At 35.0% G+C, this 22133-nt stretch overlaps 1 protein-coding gene across 6 annotated transcripts; it reads left to right on the forward strand.

Moving 5' to 3' along the window:
- Window positions 1–1877: 1877 nt before the first annotated feature.
- On the forward strand, window positions 1878–16138 carry LOC100368650 (activating signal cointegrator 1 complex subunit 1-like). Of its 6 annotated transcripts, none has more exons than XM_078013478.2 (9): window positions 1878–1939; window positions 2486–2650; window positions 2925–3128; window positions 10239–10417; window positions 12088–12177; window positions 12516–12562; window positions 12945–13064; window positions 14800–15013; window positions 15542–16138. In XM_078013478.2, exons 2-9 carry the CDS (start codon window positions 2545–2547, stop codon window positions 15656–15658), a joined length of 1077 nt encoding a protein of 358 aa, XP_077869604.2. In that variant the 5' UTR covers window positions 1878–1939; window positions 2486–2544; the 3' UTR covers window positions 15659–16138. The 6 variants fall into 6 exon arrangements, with proteins under 6 accessions (XP_077869604.2, XP_006822825.2, XP_085348116.1 ...); XM_006822762.3 differs by having other exon boundaries at window positions 1911–2033; XM_085491990.1 differs by lacking the exon at window positions 1878–1939 and adding an exon at window positions 2025–2128.
- The last annotated feature ends 5995 nt before the right edge of the window (window positions 16139–22133 follow it).

Raw genomic sequence — 22133 nt, forward strand, 5'->3', positions numbered from 1 at the left:
TGTTTGTATCTCACAGGCAAATGGAATCCTGGAATCTGATTGGTTCGCCTGTTAATCGATGTCCTTATATGGTATATTGTTTACCATTTTTTCCGAGTAAACAACAAATAAAGGGGACGGGACACAGACGAAATCACACCTATTTCAGACAACTGACGTAATCTCGCTCAATGAAAACACGTCGTCATGCTCTGAGCGTCTTTGTTCCAGTTGTAATTAGGATGGAATGTGGTGGCGCCCTGACTTGAATTAAGATACATGTAATCGCAAATCGCGCCGTCCATTTTATTGTAAAAGCACTGCATGTATTTGTTATTCTCACTAGGCACCGTTGCGGCGACATACATTCTTATGTCGGTAAACTTCTAAGTTCTTCGCCATGCTGGTATCCGGTAAATTCCAAGTGAATCATCATTATATTTTAACACGGGTTCGTGTTCGTCACCGGGGATTTTTTATTTGCTGATATGGCGCAGTTTTAGTGCACAGGTCAATAAACTGGACTTCGGTGAAGAACAGATTGATAACGTAATTTACGTGTAATAATAATCTTTATGGATTAGATACGGCTTTTGCGGGCCGGGGTCGTGCGTCAGAAATGCACGAGCTTGCGATAAAGGTTTTCTATATCCCTTATAGGTGTAATTACAATTTTACCATGGCATGACCTCAAACTCACGACGTAATCTAGAATGACTCGTTTTGTTTTGAATGACGAAAGCCGGGCACTGGGCCAGGCGTGATACTGGAAATTATTGCCCTGATGCCCTAGCGTTACGGGGCCGGGCAATACGAGTTATATAACAATTACCAACTTTAAACGGGACCCAGTGTAAAGTATGTATTAAATAGAATGCAACTGCAGCACGGAGATATAACTATATTTTATACATCCATGCACAGTCCCTCAACACGAACTGTGACCCATGTATAAGTGAAAAACAGAATTTAACGAATCTGTGAATAAAATGAAGAGCTCCGTGTCATACGCAATAACTAGAAAATGGGTATATATCCACCTGAGGGCCAATATCAAGAGTTCATTAATATAGGATACAAAACTTAATATCACAATAAGTGTACACTTCCACCACTTCCCGGATAGTCCAATAGGCATGGTCCACACAAATAAAATACGGTAAAACTCGAAAGGAATTTAAGATCGTGCTGCGTTTAACTTTCGATGTTGCCTCTTATATAGGCATACATTGAATGATTTTATTTAATTACTGCTTCAACATAATCTGCTAATAGCTAATCTGTTATTTCCCCCAATTCAAGATGTGGCTAATTTTAAAAGAAAGTATACTTACAATGAGATTGTTGATACTTTAGCCAAATTGAGACTTTGTTAATTCATGTATTGAGCCAAACCCCCTAAAATGGAATCGCATAGCTATTCCAAATTGTTTTCCAGATTTCCCCCATGTTAAAGCTTTCGTACGAGATGAACTTTATACACACTGTATACACGTATTTGATCGGGCATGAGATAACTAGTGTCACGTGATCGGATTCAGCATTATTCGTTGGAATTATTTTCGCTTACAAGACAAATTAAACCACTATGAATGAAAATTTGCATTGTTTCCTTCACAAAACCAGTGAATTTAAAACCTGTAGAATATCCCTACAACACTAACATTTATTAACATTTATCCAAGTGAATATTTCACCTATTAGTGATAGCTAAAATACGAATTTATTTGTCGAATAATCGCGGCCGTAGCTATCATCACACAAGAAAATAGGAAATGAAAAGAAACAAATTTATAATCAAACTTCCACAAATGGTTTGCCGTATCTGTTTATTTTTCACTCTCTCTGTCTTTACCTCAACCTCAGAGCCTCAACATATCGCGAATCGGTATTAAACATACGCCCTCGTTGTTGGCATTTAGTGAATGAAAGATGGCAGAAAGCTCCAAAGCAGACTACAGTACGTCTTCAACGTGTTGAAAATTTATTATTGTTATATTGTGTTGAAGATATATGTCAGTGGTCACCAATAACCCATGAATCTACAAAAAACGGTATAATATATATATTGGTGGTCTGGTGCGTGGTTCGGATTAGGTTTCCGCTGCGGTTCCTACCCGGAAGTTCATCTCAGGTCAACAATGATATTGTATGGAAATTTATATTCGCTGAACATAGTAGGGTCAACAGAAAGATGTGATTGTCCGTGAGGTGGGGCGGGTGTCTTTTTCCCTTGTCAACAGGAACTTTAATTCTCTCTTATATAGTTCTATACTCACCGGGTAAAGCTTTGACCTTTCGTGCATGATTATTTTTTACACGACATGTTGCATAGTTTTCAAAAATTGAACCCAAAACATGTTTGCAGACTTGTGGTGTGTATATTCTTATATTAAAGCATGTAATTATTACCAGCATTTCTTAATCCAATTTTAATCTACTTTTTATGGTTTGCATATCTTATACTGAATTATGATATATTTAATGTTTGAATGTTTTTTTAAAGGTAACAACATTTGCATTTATATAACAATTATTTTTGAATGACGTTTTGAGCTGACTAGCATGGATGTTTTGAAACCCACACTGATTAATATCAATGGTAGGATTTACCGCAAGAATGCTGTGGAAATGCCTCAATACAGACCAGATGAAGATGAGGATTTATTCAGTGAGTTGTTTAATTTTTTGCGTTCAGTTCAACTAGAATTGGACGACTACAGTCAGTCATGTAACATGAGTATCACCGACTTGACGGTGTCTTGACTAGGTTTGATTAATCTTTGGTTCACACCAAATAAGGAACATTTAGAATATCAAAAAAAGTGCAAATTATGTTTTGATTGAATGTACATAAACTTTATACGGAATGTTAAATTCTATTTGTGTGTGTGTGCTAGATTTAGAGTAATTAATAATCTTTCTTTCATTAATATTTTAATCAGTTGCTGATGATGACATGTATATGGATGAATCATGTGACGTATTACCCATTGAAGAAACTAGTCGCGGATACCGACTAGCCTTTGAAATTCCCACTGCCTTCTTCAGCTTTATCATTGGAAAGAAAGGACAAACCAAACAAAGAATAGAAAGAGAGACTAGGACACAAATACAGATACCAAAGATGGGAAAGGATGGAGATATAGGTAAGATAAAGGATTTGTTATAAGATAAAGGTATGCTACTGGTGTGATATGCAAATAAGGATTCTAATTTGAATATTTGCGAGTATTAATGCAATTGAGTAAGTCTGTGAAAGAACTAGTTAGTGTTTGTCATATTTTTGCTTGAGTCTTTTCTTTTTCACAAAGCATGTATTACCTGTTTCTTGTCTTTTTAAGTTGGGTAGTCACCTTGTTCCATTCTATTCACTCACTCAATCAAATCTTTCCAAGTGTCATCTATGATTGAATTACTCACCCATGGAATGCACTATGGAATCTTCACATTCACAGTGCATGATTAGATAAAGTTGCATTTCTTATCTATTACTTCCTTGATGAGATCTACTTTAATCTAATGAGCTAATTTGCATATTTTTATGATACTATGCTTTTCAACCTTCCAATACCTTCCGACACACAGTAACCTTTTCTAACTCTTCCTAATTTGCTTTTCCTTGGGATACAGTGGAATATATTTTCACTGGATTTCATTTTTTTTATGACTACAAAAGCCATGCAAGCCATCCAGAAAAACAAATTCCACATAATTTTATTAGTCCCCGTTCGGACGAAGTCCAAAAACTGGGACTTATAATTCGGTCTCCGTGCGTCCGTGTGTCTGTGCGTCCGTGCGTCCGTCCAGAGTCATATCTCAGAATCCCTTGGACCGATTCCGTTCATTCTTTGCATGTGTCTAGTACTTTACTAGTACTGTGGGACATATGAAGGTGGTGTGAGTCACGTCGCAAAGCATCATGGGAACAAAAAGCGTGATCGGTTCATTTCACTCGCGGCCGCCATTGTGTACACATCGCTTCGTTGACTTCGCTTTGCTTGTTCAGGTGCGTTCTTCTCAGTTTTTGTCCAATTTTGACTGCATCCTCCCTTTTTGTTAATGGTAAGTTTTCGTTTTTCCATATTTAGTGACGTTTGTATTTATATGTAGTATAGTATCGTTGTTTTTACCAACGCCACCGATCATCATTTACATTTGCTCACTGATTTAGAAGGTTGATGTGGCTGGATATCGGTAACAGTCTGCTTTGAACATGATATCAAATATATTGTTTTCAGATCAGTTATGGGAATTAAAAATCTATTTGGTGAATTACTTGGCGCTGCTAGGCCAGTTGGACTGCAAGAAAAAAAACTTTCACTAGATGCATACGTTATTCTACACATAAAGGATGTTGTGGTTGTGCCCCAGAGATAGTGATTGAGATACCAACAGATAGGTAAATATTATGCATGATTGTTGTTTTTTATTTCACCAGAAAATATACAATAAATAATATACACAATAATAATAATAGTAATTCTAGTGAGGACCACAGATATAGTTCATACAAACTAGTCTAGTCTGTGACCCCCATAATACTAATGTTATTAATTAAATTCATAGCACATTTAACTTAATTAAAGATAAATAAAAAATACTTATATACTGACTTTTAAAAATGACATGACACATTCATGAGATACAGTTTTAACGTATTTTTAAATATGTATCTGCTTTTGATAATTTTTATGGAATCAGGAAGTAAGTTCCAGTTGTTTGCTGCTATATAGGTGATACTGTGTTGATTAGTAGTAAGATTCATTCTTGGAATATAATAATTGGAACTAGTAGCTTGACAAGTTGCATAGTGAAAAAGGTTTCAAGTAGTGGTCAACATTATGGGCAAACAAATTCTTGTTAAAAGTAAAAAACCGGTGTGGAACTTACTGAGTTTATACCGGTAGATATCTAAAATATTTAGTTTTTTGAATTTTGAATTTTAGTTATCTGGAGTAGTAGAATTTTGTCAAGAAAGGTTTTGTAGGTGTTACCCCATATTTCTATACAGTAAGTAATATGTTGTAAAAAGAGAATTGTAAAGCAGGATAAGAATAGATCGTGAGATAAACTGATGAATTTTATACAAAATGGCAATTTTAGGTGATATAGTTTCACAAATTTGTTCTATGTGTTCTTTCCAATTAAGGTACTTTGTAGATGAGACTCCCTCTATAGTTTTAAATAGCTCGTTTAGTGGCATCTGAAAATTTACAGAAATTTTTCAATTTACCAAGTTTGTAAACATCTGTATATTGTCAACTATCAATTACTGGGACTAGCATAAAACGAGCAATTGAATTAGAATTTAAGATGTGGACATTTATAAGGCAAAATGTAAAAAACTAAATGTTTTAGGTTAAGCTGTGTAATGTATTGAATTAATTTTTTATACCTAGTGAAATAGAATGCATTTTGGCATAGTCCAACTACAGAGTTTATAAGGCAGATGCATGTTGTGACAAGCTATAACTGAAAGCTGTATGATCATAGTTGTATCAGTTGATGACATTGTTGCAGTTTTGAACTAAACAGTTGAAAATTAACTGTTATGTTTTAATTTAACATCTTCTATTTATTTTCTAGGCTATTCCAATGATAGGGTTCTATCTGAATTGAAATGTGGCTATCCCGACACTTACATAGCTGATTTGAGGAAAACTGTGAACACATTCAAATATCATCTAGTGTTTGATATGAAGACCAGGAACATCATAAATCCATATGATAATGATTCCTCTCGCAATGACATGCATTATGCTGGAGAGTATCCTTTCAGTTTAATAATGACTCAACTTGACATAAAGAACAATACGCTTAGATTCTATTATTATAAATCTGTCATTGTATCACCATAAGTAACTGTTTAGCTGCAATATTGCAGTGTTGCACAGGTAAACTAAAGCCTACCATGTTTAAATATGTAAAAAATAAAAGTTGTAACCTGAAAACAATAAATATTGCTAATTTATATGATTCTGAGCATCGCAGACTCTGGATGATGTACATTTTGTATTATAAGTTGATAACGGTATGTGCATACTTCAAGGTGTGTCCTCTAGACAGTACAGTCGCTTTACGTTAATCCATACTCGAACTCTGGGCACAATCCACAATTCAAAATGTTGTCAAAGTATCGATAGCACTGTGTTCTTCATAGTTGTTAAAGTACAAAATAATTTACCAGTATATTGATTTCTTAACTCAATACATAGTGTTACCTCAAAATGCAGCATTTAATCTGACTCTGGGCAACCTATCAACAAGAACTTTTTGACAATAAATGCTTATAAACCACCTGCTATGTACAACAAGGTAAGGAATTGTAAATACATATCTTGGTCAGTAATTTGCATTGTGTGAATCATTCAGACCTTGACAGTAAAACAGGATTTACTATTAGACACAATTAAGGGGTGTTGACCTACTTCATTAAATTTTTATAAAATGTACATCTAGCACCCAAAAACAAAGGAAATTATCCCTCCCAGATATGATAGGGCCATTTTATAGATTGACCTTGAAAATGGATGCCCTCCCAACCCAACAATTAACACCCCATCTTTGAATAAATTAACAGTGATTTTTTTTTTTTTTTATTATAGGAATTTACAGAATTTGCCCTAACAGTTCTGGAAGTCGATGAGAGTATTACATGGGGGACAATCTTATGTTGCAAAGTCATCAAATTGAACCTAACAAAAAAAATTTACAACAGATAACGATAATTATGCAAACCGTGAAGACGGAGTGATACAAACGTCAGATCACAGATTGTTATTGTCAAATGACATGAAGATAACCTGCTTTGAACTCTGTCTGTTTTTTATTGACAATAAAGAATATGTACTTTATTGAAAGTGGGACTTCACAGGTGAAGTTTCTGACCTGGAGTCGTTCTCTTAACAATGTATCTTCAGATTACAATCACTCGAGAGTCTCTATTTAGCGACTTTTCTGATTTGACGTTATCAGATGATAACCAGGGCCCAACAATACATGCACTGTTATTTAAAGTCGTGGTTTCACAGTATTCCTGGGTTATAGGAAAATTGATACTGGCGACACAATACCTGTACGGTTAAAACCAGATCCGAACAACTTGTTCGATGCTCAAATCTGTAGATTTTGATTTTGCAGAACTGGGTATTTAGACCGAGAATTGACAATGTATGTACACCTTCTTTTAAAAGCCAATAATTATAACTGATGTAGATAATCTAAAGATTGGAACTACCTGGCTAATTATTGGTTTTTATGCCAAAATAAGTATAACACGAACTGGCAGTCAGTAGGAAGCAGAGGTACTTTGGGAAAAGTCTGACAGATATCTGTCCTATATATATATTGTATAAATAAATCCTTTTGCAATAATTTGCTTTTATATTTTTTATTAAACAAATTTTGCTAACATAGTTTGTGTTGATATTTGTTGACTTTTCACAGATGAATGAAAAACCTAGTCCTAGACTATGAATTTTATTTTGTCAAGGCACTAATCACAGAACCAGTGGTGTCCTATTCAAAAGCCTGGTTTTGCAAGTTTCATGTGTTGACAAAATGAAACAATTTCCCCATACTTCGCCTGATTTGTGATGAATACAACAAGTTGTCAAGTGTACTGTATATAAAATTTTCTGGTTGTGCAGTTCAGTTGCACCCACAAAACGAAACTTAAGAGTCGGGGGCAAGTTACACCTTTAACACTTCATAATATTCCTGGAAGTGTACCCAACTTGCTGACTATTGTTTGAGTGGTGGTGAAAGGATTAATGAATATTTGATTAAAATATCACTCGTGCAAATTTTTTCAATGAAATGATACATTATGTTTAATGTCTCCTGTATACATAAATAGACTTACAAAAAAATACAACTACATGTTTTCATTAATATGCCCCAATTTTCCAGGGCCACAGGTAGTAATGTTTTAAAAATACAAGCAGCCTCTCGGCTGACATAGCTACACTGTTAGCAATGCACATTTCAATTAAAGATCAGAATTGCTGTTTTCAACAAGAATTCATCAAAACTAGATAATTTAAGATATCACTCTGATGTACCAATATGCATAGTATCAAAGCAATCACACTTGCGGTTTTCAACAAAAAATGGAAAATACAACTTTTTACCAAAAATGACAAATATTTATCAAAATTAGAGAATCAAAGATATCACGAAATGAACAAATATGAGAGAGGTCCACATGTAGTACCGCTATATACATAATATCCAAACAACCAGACTGTTTTCAACAAGTTGTCACTTTTTACAAGATAGGTGTACAGGCACCTTACTTCTTTTCACCTGCCTAGGCGTCGGCGTGTTAGACTCACGCGGTCTCGACAGGATTCTATAAAAAAATGAACATTTATAATTAATTTGTCGGAGCTATCTCTTATTTTGCGTGCAGGTCAAAGTTGTAATGTCCTCCAAAAATAAGCCTCAAAGAATGAGCGTAAACACCAAATTAAAAAGGGGCGCCTTGGGGGGGCCTTCGCATTTTTGGACAGCAAGTATACTAAAGACAGCAGAAATGTCAAAAAATAACATGAAGAGCGGTTATTTTTTTTGTAAACGGCTATTAAACGAACGGTAGTGATTTGGTAAATACTGCCATTCACGTGAAATTACTATTTACATTTTGAAAATGCCATCGACAAAAAAACACAGTTATGAAAGTATTAAACTAGTTTCACATCGGTATGCGAAAGCTAGCTATATATTCTTCCAGAAATTATACGAAAAAAGATGATGAAAAGGTTTACCTTAACAGTAGCACCACATAAACGGACTTAATGCTCTCGTGACAAAACTCTGCTCGAGGCCGCCATTATACACGCAAAGTAGGAAGTAAACCGGAAGTGACGTCGTGACCCACACCACCTTGGACATATGCACATGCAGTGATCTAGCGATTCCATTCAAAATGGCCGACTGGCAGCCATCTTGTTTTTTGAAAATGTCGTATTTTGAACATGCTTTGTCAGTTTTCATTCAAATTTAGTACATAGATCATACATGTTAGGATACATGTCCCCGACCGTCCGTGAGTTCTTGAGTCCGTCCGTCCGACCGTGTGTCCGTCCGTCCCTCAGTCTGTCCAGAGTCATATTTCAGAATCCATTGGACCGATTCTGTTCATTCTTTGCATGTGCCTAGTACCTTATGTGGGACATATGCTCATGCAGTAGTTTAGCGATTCCATTCAAAATGGTCAACTGGCAGCCATCTTGTTTTTTGAAAATGTTGTATTTTTGACATGCTTTGTCAGTTGTCATTCAAACTTAGTACATAGATTAAACATGTTAGGATACATGTCCATGACGATTTATTTCACAATTTCATTCAAATTTAGTACATAGATCATACATGTTAGGATACATGTTCCTGACTGTCTGTGAGTTCCTGAGTCTGTCCGTCTGTCCGTGTGTCCGTCCGTCCCTCAGTCTGTCCAGAGTCATATTTCAGAATCCTGTGGACCAATCCAGTTCATTCTTTGCATGTGCCTAGTACCTTATGTGGGACATATGCACATGCAGTGGTTTAGCAATTTGATTCAAAATGGCCGACTGGCAGCCATCTTGTTTTTTGAAAATGTTGTATTTTGGCAATGCTTTGTCAGTTGTCATTCAAACTTGATACATAGATTATACATGTTAGGATACATGTTCAGGACCATTTATTTCGCAATTGGATCAAAGATGGTCGACTGGCAGGCATTTTTTTTTTTTTTATGCGGTATTTTGGACGTGCTCTGTCAGTTTTCATTAAAATTTGGCACATACATGTACTTTATACATGTTAGGATGCATGTCCATGACAATTTGTTTCAAAATCTGGTCAAGGATGGCCGATTGACAGCCATCTGACTTTTTGGCCTTACTACTATATTTCCACAATTCCACATCATACATATCAGTCTGTTTCATAATCAGATCAAAGATGGCCGAATAACGGCTGTTTTTATTTTTAGCCATATTACTACTACACGGAACACGTGTTTTGATGTAAATAAACAATCTGTTGTATATGCCACTTGGAACTCAAGTTTCAAAAACACGCTCGCGACAACCCCTCCGCTTTAATATGACGAGCACAAAAAGAACTTAATTTAACGGGGACTGCGTCATTTTCAATGACTTGTTTTGACTGACTCATTTATACCGTCAACAAATTGAATTCCTGATAAAAATAAATATACTAAAGTTGACATATCATTGATTTATTCTCTTGTTATATGCTTGACTTCATAGTGATAACTGGTAATGAAAGAAAAAGAATCGTATCTGCAAAGACCAGGATAGATGTCTTGATTGACTCCGCCAGACAGAGGCAACAGTTTACACATTTTCTGTCAGTGCCACTGAATAGTGAACAAGTTAAAAATGGTTTTGAAGAGTTTAAACTAGATGTGTTGAGAGAGTGTTTTGGGGTGAGTTACTTACGTTGTCATACTCTATTTCATTTCTAGGAATTTTCATTATTACTGTAAAATACTTTATTTTCGCTTGCAACTAATTTTTGCTGAAGGAATGTTTCAGTTAAAATAAAATCCAGCGAATATACCTTTTTTCCTATATTTTACATTAAACTTGTCAAAATGAGTGAAAATAAATTCCATGCAAAAACACTCAAAAATTATTTTCAGCGAAAATTAATTCTAGCTAAAATAAAATATTTTACAGTATCCTCGGGGGCGGACATCCGGGCATTTTCACCGCCTGGCAACCCGTGGCGGTGAAAACAAAGGCCCAAAACTCGCAGAAAACGGTACTTTGGGGTGACTGTTGAGACTCCTCTGAACAGTGCAACAAGATTAGCCCTACGTGTGTAACATATATGAATTTGGTTGTTCGGGATTACTTCAAAGTTGAGTTTGTATTGTTTTCTCGAATTTTCATCTGCTCGACCAGCGTTCCACAGCAGCGCGCACAGAGCCCATAGAAATGCATGGTACAGTGGTGCGCGTCTTAGCAACGTGGAACGTCTGTGACGTAGCTCCGCCCCCGAGGATATGTCATTTGTGAAGATAAAATTTCATGAAAGTCACTTTCACAATTCATGGAAATTTGTCTTTTTTCTAAATTAAAGCAGTTTACAATATATTCACTCAAGTTCCTCTACTGCTTTAGGGACAACATCATATTTACACTCGGACCAAATCATTTTCTTGTCTTGGATGTATTTTGTTTTTTTTTCATTTTCTGTTATTTTAGTCCATGATTGGATAGAGAAAAACCAACTACAAATACTCCAAGATTTTGTTTGACTTCATTGAAAAATAAAATCGTTTTTGTAGGATGGAAACTTTTTGAGATCAAAATCACCCCCCACCCCCCACTCCCAAACTAAAGCAAATAAGTTTTTTATTCGACATCGATCTTTTGACGTTGTCCCTTACTGGTTAGCACAGTATTCTACTTTACTATTACATTGCATTCACACACAGTTTTATACAAAACAAAATATTGAATCATTTTCATGAGCCAAAATCTAATCCAGTGTGTGAATCTATTGTATCTATGTCAACTAATTTGCATTCATATACTGTTTGTTACATTTTTCATTTAAAAAAAATAAATAAATAAATAGAATTCATTACCGGTATATATATTTTTCATAAATTAAGGAAAACACAAAATTTAGATGCAGTTGAAAATTTTCCTGAGGCTCTTTGATGCATGTACATAAGGAGGGATCACACAACAAATTGTTTTACACATAGATAACTAGTTTTTTGAGATTTGCTAAAAGCCAGTTGTATAATTGAGTACATTTCAAACAATTATCAAAATGATGCGTCATGCTTGGTAATATTTAAATATTTTTTGTGATAAAGTAATATATTTATGGCAGTTGACAATGGATATATTTAGAACTACATATACTGTACACTGCACACAATGTAGGTAAAACCCACCCAGAATAGAAGTACAATAACAGAACAATGGAATGCACACATGTGTGGCCTTAAACAGGGAGTAAATCTGTTTTTTATGAAGTTAGTCTTTATGATAGTCTTCAAATTATGAAACTTTGAACATTTCTACATGCATCGATGAAAAATTACAGTTATTAACTTTTGTATATTTTTTTAAACAGGACCGTGGTTTGGATGAAACTCTTTTTCAGAATCCAGTCAAGTTACATCTAACCATAGGAACACTAGTATTGCTCAATACTAAAGAAGTGGTGAGTATGATCCTATGATTTGAGTCATTTCAAAGTACCATATTTACAAATATTGGGTGTTCCTTTTCACACTTCCTGGACAAATAGCAAACATGTTTTATCAATGGCTACTCATGGGTCATTTGTGAATCACAAAAATGAAAAATAAATTGATTAATTGCTGTATACCAAAAATGAAATGTGTATCCATTGATCGAAGAACAAAGTGGTTACCATGTTTGCAGGTCTCTTGAGGCTAACTTAATACATGCATTTCTGAGACAGCAAATAAGTCCTACTTTACCTCTGTATCATACATGTGTATTCCATAACTTTGTATCACGGTTTGTGTATTACAGAATCAGGCTGCTGAAATATTGAAACAATGTGAAGAGGAAATGATAAAGTGAGTACTTTAACTTTTCTTAGCTGTCAGATTATCCAAAGTGGTTTTCATTGTCTCATTAGTAATTTGTGCATACATTGTAAAATAATGATTGCTAGACATTTAATATCAATTTATTTATTTGGTTTCAGCCAACTCATGGTCATTTTTGTTGCATTGGCATATTATTTAAACTCGGTCACACCTGGTCCTGGTACCTATAAGAAAATCACATAGAGACTACCATATTCACTCTATTACCGATATTAGTCCATGCACTTAATGTGTCTGTGTTTAAGATATGTCATATTGTAATGACTTATCATACAATAAATGTAATTTTCATTTTATGTGCACTTCAATAATAAACAAATGTTTTGAACATAACAGCATTCTCTTTCAGACCATTGTTGAAAAGTGAACCATTACTGATAGATGTAGAAGGCATTGAATATATGAATGATGATCCAAGTGAAGTGGACGTAGTGTATGCCAAAGTTAGATCAAAAGACGGCTCTAATAAGTATGCTATTACTTTTTAGTCCCCGTTCGGACGCAGTCCAAAAACGGGGACTTATGTTTTGACCTCCGTGTGTCCGTGCATGCATCTTAGAATGTGTCCGGACCTGTATCTTAGAAATGTCTGAACCAATCACAATCAAACTTCACACATACATCATACATGATATTATACATATGCACATCAATTTGTTTCACGATCTGATTCAAGATGGCCAAATGGCGGCCATTTGTGTGCTAAAAAATCATCTCGGCTGTTTACAGATGGATTTTGTTCAAACTTGGTATATATGTTGAACATTATAGGACCTTGATGCACATCATTTTGTTCTTCAGATAAGATTCGAAATGGCCAACTGGTGGCCATTTTGTTTTAATGAATGTATTTCTAGTGCCATATTTCTTACTTGCTTTGACTGATTATGTTCAAATAGTCATTATATATCATGTCTTAAATATACATTTTTGTGCTAAAAAAATCATCAAATATCAAGCATTTCTGGCATTTATGGATGAATAAACTTGGTACATATATTAGACATTACGGGTTCCTGATGTACGTCATTTTATTTTTCAGATCAAATTCAGAATGGCTGACTAGCGTTCATTTCATTTTAATGAATGGGCTTCTAGAGCCATATCTCTGGCGTGCTTTGACTGATTATGTTCAAATTTTATATATTCATTACCGGTATATATTTATTCAAAATGGCTGATTTTGTTATCATTAATGCTGTTACAGAGCAATATCTCTCAATACTCGTTTGACGATCAGATACAAATGTCAGTCATTTTAATGTTGAACAATCATCATAATCATATTCCTGACATGTATATCTTAAATTTGATAACTAACAGGGACTGTGCCATGCATGGCTTGTTTTATGAGCTCTAGATAAATCTAAATTATAATGTTGTGTGAATTCTGTGCATGTCAGAAACTTGTACCTTAGAGTATAAATGCATTTATAAATATTTTTAAATACCGATCTTCAGCTAACCTTCAAATACCGGTACTAGTATGTTATTGTGATTGGCTAAAAAGCTCAACATTATCTTCACCCATACTTTCATGTAAAGGTCTTAAGTTGCAAATTTTTCAAATTAAAACATTTCCTGATGAGATGATTTGAACTAACTCATTAATATTCATTTAAGTTATTCACCACAGCTGGGTTGATCAATTTAAAGTTCAACAGCTATTTTTGAATTCATATTTATAACAAGTTTAGTAACCTTTTCACCACCAGTTTCCTCGTTTCATCACAAATTCACAAAGTAGTCGTGTTTAAATTTTGTTTGTTGAGGGTTCATTTCCAGAAATATTAAAAAATTTCAGAAAAAAGTGAAAAGGTTTTTAAAAAATGTTCACAGGTTTCTGCCATAGACTGTATATCCTGTTTTATTGTAACCAGTCAATTGGCCTTCGTCTGTTCATTTCCTGGAATTCATTCCCACGTTCAGACTAATTTTTAAAGATACTTTGCCCGATTTCATTAAAACTGGGAAAAGTAATATTTGCAAATTTCCTGACTTCTGGCCATGAATGTATGATTTAATCAACAGAGACTGTCAATATCTTTGATTTATTTACCAGTCATAATAAATAGAGATTGTATTTATGGGCAACCAATCATCACTGGACTGCTGCATCATGTGATAGCTGAACACCAATCAAAGAGGGGTATACATAATCTATTCAGCTTCGTAAATTTGAACAAATATAATTTTGCTTTCAGACTGCAACACATTGCAGATAACTTGGTTGAAAAATTTGGGTCTTCTGGATTGATGCAAAAAGACTATGACCGTGTGAAATTACACTGTACTGTAATAAATACTTTATTCAGAAAAGACCCAGCAGCAGGAGGAGTGCGAGGAAGCGCAGAAAGAAATCGAGAACAGAGAGGAATAAAAGAGAGAGAATCATTTGATGCCAAAAAGATTTTAACAGTAAGTGCACATTTATTATTTATAAAGAAATAAACTTGACATCAGAATTATAATAAATAAATTTATCATATCGCTTTTATTTCCACATTAAATGTTCCATATTTGCTCTAATAAAAGACGATTTTGTGAGGATTTTCAGAACATCAATCAACACCCACTGTTAATTGTTAATACTTAATTTTCAACAGGCTTTAATTAATATTCATTTTATTTATAACACTCTTCTTTTTTTTTCTATAAATAAACCATGATTTTTCCTAACTTTTGAAATTTGCGAAAATTAAATCGATTTGTAAAATTAAATCGATTCAAATTATTATAATATTTTTAGCGTAAACATTTCTACTTGGGTTTGATTGTTGATTAAAAACACATCAAATATTTTCTGGCTCTTAGGCTCCTCTATTGGTGATGCACTTCTAATAGAGCAAAGGCAGAAACAGAGACACTAATTCAATTAAACTTTAAAAACTTAATTATTACTTGATTTTTTCTATTTTAAATAACATGCAACTTTTTCTTTTGCAGGTTTTTGAAAATTATAAATTTGGTGTTCATCATATCAGTTCTATTCATATTTCACAAAGATACTCTACAAGTTCTGATGGATATTATGCTTGTTCTGCATCAATTTCCCTACCCTAAATTGATTTAAGCCGGACGTTGTAATTGGACAGTATTGGACAATATTGATTGCAATATGGTGGATAGCCAATCACAACCATACTTTGAAAGAATATTCCTGTGTATCACATAATACTAATAACACCACAGGTTATAAGAAATTGAAAATAGGGTCAGAATAGCATGCTTAAAAAATGCATGCTTTCTGGCGTGTATTTACAGTCACGCATTTACTTTTTTTTGCGAATAACCTACAATAATTCTTATGTGTCAGCACCAAATACAGTGCAACTACAAATACAATACACTACCTATCCTAATGCTAGGTATTTTTGTCATTCTAAACAAACAAAGGAGGATCTACTTTTAATGAATTTACGAATGGGCAATTTATGGAGTAAGGATTGTTATATTGTTCGTATCACTTGACTTCGTACAACGTCAACATCATTAGTAAGTTTTAATGTCAAAATAAAGAACTGGATATATTTAAAACACTAATTGTACCGTAATAATCAACTCAATAAGTTTGAAATGCAGTATGTTTATGTGGTTTGTAAAAAAAAAAGGGAAGATCACTTACAGGTCATGCTATATTTCTCACAAGACAACTCATAATTCAAGAGTTCAGAGCATCCATGTCATATGCCGATTTATCGCTTTGTGTCTTTGGCATTAAATGCAAGTCATGTACCCAATTGATCATTATCAACTAATTACCCAAGTGTGTAGTAGGTTAGGTGTAGTGTACTAAAAAAACCTATTCACTTCCATTACTGTGGCAGAAACAAGTCAAGTTTGTCTTTGAGTCACCTGGAAACAATTCTATTGTCATTTTGTGTTGAGGGACACACAATATCTCTCATTCTCCTTCCCAGAAATCCTTGCGGCCAGAACACCAAAAGTATATTCATAGAAATAGAACCCTGCGTGGGAGATTGAATCCCTCTATGGCAGTTGCTGCCAGTTTCCCCCATGTGCCATCAGTCAAATAATGTTTATTGTCACTGGTATTTCCTCTCACATGATAGATTGCAATGAAGATCACAAACAAGTGGACAGACAAGGTTATATCACCTCACAAACTTGACAAATTAGGGATTCTAAATTAATTTGTATTTTTGTAAACTAATTGTATTGCATTTTGGCAGCATGGCAAATTATAACTTTTGTACAAAAATTCAGTTAATTTTTATTGGAAACGCCAAAAAAGACAAGTTTTGATGCATAAATCATTTTTTTATCAAAAACATGACACCTTTGGACACCTTTCCGACGAGGGGTGACACAAAGATACTAATACATGTGATTCATGTGTCTTTTGGGGCGAACTACTTTTATTGATCAGTTTCACTCAAAATTGCCTGAAGATGATGTTTCACATATTGGGATTATTTTCTTGCGATGATCTTGGTATTCATTGAGAAATGCCTCAGCAGTTCGTCGTCCCGCCTGCACGGTGTTGTTCCGTTCGGACATTCCTCCCTCTACAACACCGTGCGGTAATACCATTCATAACCGTGTATGTCATGTGGTTGCGCGATAGAAAGTTTACCGACCAATAGAAAGCTTTGTTACAAAGACTGTCAGAAAGCGCTCGGAGCTCTGCATTTCTGATATTTTCGGCTTCATTACTGCCAATACGTGTTGCAGTGATATCACTAGCTTTGGGGTATAACACCTACTCTTCTATAACAGTCAACAGTGGTGACAACACTATTACCACTATTATTAAGTAAAGCTTGAATAGCTTTGGGGTATAACACCTACTCTTCTATAACAGTCAACAGTGGTGACAACACTATTACCACTATTATTAAGTAAAGCTTGAATAGCTTTGGGGTATAACACCTACTCTTCTATAACAGTCAACAGTGGTGACAACACTATTACCACTATTATTAAGTAAAGCTTGAATAGCTTTGGGGTATAACACCTACTCTTCTATAACAGTCAACAGTGGTGACAACACTATTACCACTATTATTAAGTAAAGCTTGAATAGCTTTGGGGTATAACACCTACTCTTCTATAATAGTCAACAGTGGTGACAACACTATTACCACTATTATTAAGTAAAGCTTGAATAGCTTTGGGGTATAACACCTACTCTTCTATAATAGTCAACAGTGGTGACAACACTATTACCACTATTATTAAGTAAAGCTTGAATAGCTTTGGGGTATAACACCTACTCTTCTATAATAGTCAACAGTGGTGACAACACTATTACCACTATTATTAAGTAAAGCTTGAATAGCTTTGGGGTATAACACCTACTCTTCTATAATAGTCAACAGTGGTGACAACACTATTACCACTATTATTAAGTAAAGCTTGAATAGCTTTGGGGTATAACACCTACTCTTCTATAACAGTCAACAGTGGTGACAACACTATTACCACTATTATTAAGTAAAGCTTGAATAGCTTTGGGGTATAACACCTACTCTTCTATAACAGTCAACAGTGGTGACAACACTATTACCACTATTATTAAGTAAAGCTTGAATAGCTTTGAGGTATAACACCTACTCTTCTATAATAGTCAACAGTGGTGACAACACTATTACCACTATTATTAAGTAAAGCTTGAATAGCTTTGGGGTATAACACCTACTCTTCTATAACAGTCAACAGTGGTGACAACACTATTACCACTATTATTAAGTAAAGCTTGAATAGCTTTGGGGTATAACACCTACTCTTCTATAATAGTCAACAGTGGTGACAACACTATTACCACTATTATTAAGTAAAGCTTGAATAGCTTTGGGGTATAACACCTACTCTTCTATAACAGTCAACAGTGGTGACAACACTATTACCACTATTATTAAGTAAAGCTTGAATAGCTTTGGGGTATAACACCTACTCTTCTATAATAGTCAACAATGGTGACAACACTATTACCACTATTATTAAGTAAAGCTTGAATAGCTTTGGGGTATAACACCTACTCTTCTATAATAGTCAACAATGGTGACAACACTATTACCACTATTATTAAGTAAAGCTTGAATAGCTTTGGGGTATAACACCTACTCTTCTATAACAGTCAACAGTGGTGACAACACTATTACTACTATTATTAAGTAAAGCTTGAATAGCTTTGGGGTATAACACCTACTCTTCTATAACAGTCAACAGTGGTGACAACACTATTACCACTATTATTAAGTAAAGCTTGAATAGCTTTGGGGTATAACACCTACTCTTCTATAATAGTCAACAGTGGTGACAACACTATTACCACTATTATTAAGTAAAGCTTGAATAGCTTTGGGGTATAACACCTACTCTTCTATAACAGTCAACAGTGGTGACAACACTATTACCACTATTATTAAGTAAAGCTTGAATAGCTTTGGGGTATAACACCTACTCTTCTATAACAGTCAACAGTGGTGACAACACTATTACCACTATTATTAAGTAAAGCTTGAATAGCTTTGGGGTATAACACATACTCTTCTATAACAGTCAACAGTGGTGACAACACTATTACCACTATTATTAAGTAAAGCTTGAATAGCTTTGGGGTATAACACCTACTCTTCTATAATAGTCAGCAGTGGTGACAACACTATTACCACTATTAAGTAAAGCTTGAATAGCTTTGGGGTATAACACCTACTCTTCTATAACAGTCAACAGTGGTGACAACACTATTACCACTATTATTAAGTAAAGCTTGAATAGCTTTGGGGTATAACACCTACTCTTCTATAATAGTCAACAGTGGTGACAACACTATTACCACTATTATTAAGTAAAGCTTGAATAGCTTTGGGGTATAACACCTACTCTTCTATAACAGTCAACAGTGGTGACAACACTATTACCACTATTATTAAGTAAAGCTTGAATAGCTTTGGGGTATAACACCTACTCTTCTATAACAGTCAACAGTGGTGACAACACTATTACCACTATTATTAAGTAAAGCTTGAATAGCTTTGGGGTATAACACCTACTCTTCTATAACAGTCAACAGTGGTGACAACACTATTACCACTATTATTAAGTAAAGCTTGAATAGCTTTGGGGTATAACACCTACTCTTCTATAATAGTCAACAGTGGTGACAACACTATTACCACTATTATTAAGTAAAGCTTGAATAGCTTTGGGGTATAACACCTACTCTTCTATAACAGTCAACAGTGGTGACAACACTATTACCACTATTATTAAGTAAAGCTTGAATAGCTTTGGGGTATAACACCTACTCTTCTATAACAGTCAACAGTGGTGACAACACTATTACCACTATTATTAAGTAAAGCTTGAATAGCTTTGGGGTATAACACCTACTCTTCTATAACAGTCAACAGTGGTGACAACACTATTACCACTATTATTAAGTAAAGCTTGAATAGCTTTGGGGTATAACACCTACTCTTCTATAACAGTCAACAGTGGTGACAACACTATTACCACTATTATTAAGTAAAGCTTGAATAGCTTTGGGGTATAACACCTACTCTTCTATAATAGTCAACAGTGGTGACAACACTATTACCACTATTATTAAGTAAAGCTTGAATAGCTTTGGGGTATAACACCTACTCTTCTATAATAGTCAACAGTGGTGACAACACTATTACCACTATTATTAAGTAAAGCTTGAATAGCTTTGGGGTATAACACCTACTCTTCTATAATAGTCAACAGTGGTGACAACACTATTACCACTATTATTAAGTAAAGCTTGAATAGCTTTGGGGTATAACACCTACTCTTCTATAACAGTCAACAGTGGTGACAACACTATTACCACTATTATTAAGTAAAGCTTGAATAGCTTTGGGGTATAACACCTACTCTTCTATAATAGTCAACAGTGGTGACAACACTATTACCACTATTATTAAGTAAAGCTTGAATAGCTTTGGGGTATAACACCTACTCTTCTATAACAGTCAACAGTGGTGACAACACTATTACCACTATTATTAAGTAAAGCTTGAATAGCTTTGGGGTATAACACCTACTCTTCTATAATAGTCAACAGTGGTGACAACACTATTACCACTATTATTAAGTAAAGCTTGAATAGCTTTGGTCTGAATATCAGTGAGTTGCATGATGTATGGATATTGTCACTGTATCGCCTCGACATCCAAGCAAACACAGCTTTAGCTGTGCTCAGCGACATTTATTCTCGGGTCAGGCATTTTCACCGCCTGGCAACCATCATGGTGAAACAAAGGCCAATAAATTCTCAGAAAACGGTATTTTGTGATGGTTGTTGTCACCCCCTACATATGCAACATATTTAAATTTGGTTGGATTTCTTCAAAGTTAAGTTTGTGCTGTTTTCTCGATTTTAGCTATTTTCACCGGCTTTTTGATCAGTGCACAGCAGCTCGCGCAGAGTCCATAGAAATACATGGTAGAGTGGTGCGCGTCTTAAAGGTCCAATTTACTTGCCCTGGGTAAGTGTGAATTGGAGGTGTGGCTATGCTAATGAGTGTTGTTAATCACTTGCATAGCCTATGACGCATCCTGTTTCAGCGGTCCAACATCAGGTAACTTTGATTGACAGTAGTTAATTATTCAAGATTAGTAGCGCGCCCCTTTCCCCGGTTCGTGTTTTTGACTTTTATCCGACAAAATCTCAGCTCGTACACTATTTATTGTCATAAATACTAAACACAGTCACTGCTGTGATATTCGTAGTCACATACATCCGCTTTGGCATGACATAATCGACCTGTAAGTTAGAGAAAACGCGTTTTCACCGGAGCTTGGCTGGAGCTGTTTACTACAGCGTGACAAGCAAGGAAATAATCCCTATTGTTTAGGAGCGTATTTATAGTATACCTGGGCCTTTAAATAGCAACGTGGAGCGTTTAGTGACTTTAAATAGCTCCGCCTCGAAGATTTTGATAGCTTGGAGGCTGATCTGCACTGGCTCGGAAGATGAATTCTGATTGGCTAAAAAAACAAAAAAACTTGTGGCGTTGAATGCACGTTCATTGTCAGTATTGTTATGCAAATTCAAACTAGCTAATCATTTACAACCTTCCGAGCCAGTGCAGATTAGCCCTAGATTGGCCAAGCGCGTTGAAGAAAGAAGTTATACGATTGGCTGTTGTTAAACTGATTCTAAACTGTGAGGGCATTGTCACATACACATAGTTCTAATGAAATACTTCAAGGTGATGGTGGAGTGCTTCGCCGGAACATTCACCTTGAAAATTCAAGATGCAGCAGTTGCGTGTGATCCGAAATTGTAGTATGGCGCCCTCTATGGAATTTTGTACAAGAGGGCGCTGTTCACATCAGCCACGATATAACTGGCCATGAATGTCGATATAACGACCACGAAGAGCTGTTGTGACTATGAATAACTGATATGACCATGAATGAATTCTCAACTGTTTGTGACCATGAAGTTTAACGAATCATGTCAATATACCAATCATATGATCTTTAATGGTAGATCATGGTCTATTTTTCTTGGTTAAAATACGATTGAATATGGATA

Source organism: Saccoglossus kowalevskii, chromosome 1, assembly GCF_978046115.1.
Source record: "Saccoglossus kowalevskii chromosome 1, keSacKowa6.1, whole genome shotgun sequence".
Taxonomy (NCBI): domain Eukaryota; kingdom Metazoa; phylum Hemichordata; class Enteropneusta; family Harrimaniidae; genus Saccoglossus; species Saccoglossus kowalevskii.

Excerpts from the sequence above, each read along its gene's own strand:
- LOC100368650 (XM_078013478.2), top strand. The coding sequence starts at position 2,545 with ATGGATGTTTTGAAACCCACACTGATTAATATCAATGGTAGGATTTAC. Across the intron at positions 13,065-14,799 it reads TCAAAAGACGGCTCTAATAA|ACTGCAACACATTGCAGATA; the intron begins GTATGCTATTAC and ends TTTTGCTTTCAG. Across the intron at positions 15,014-15,541 it reads ATGCCAAAAAGATTTTAACA|GTTTTTGAAAATTATAAATT; the intron begins GTAAGTGCACAT and ends TTTCTTTTGCAG.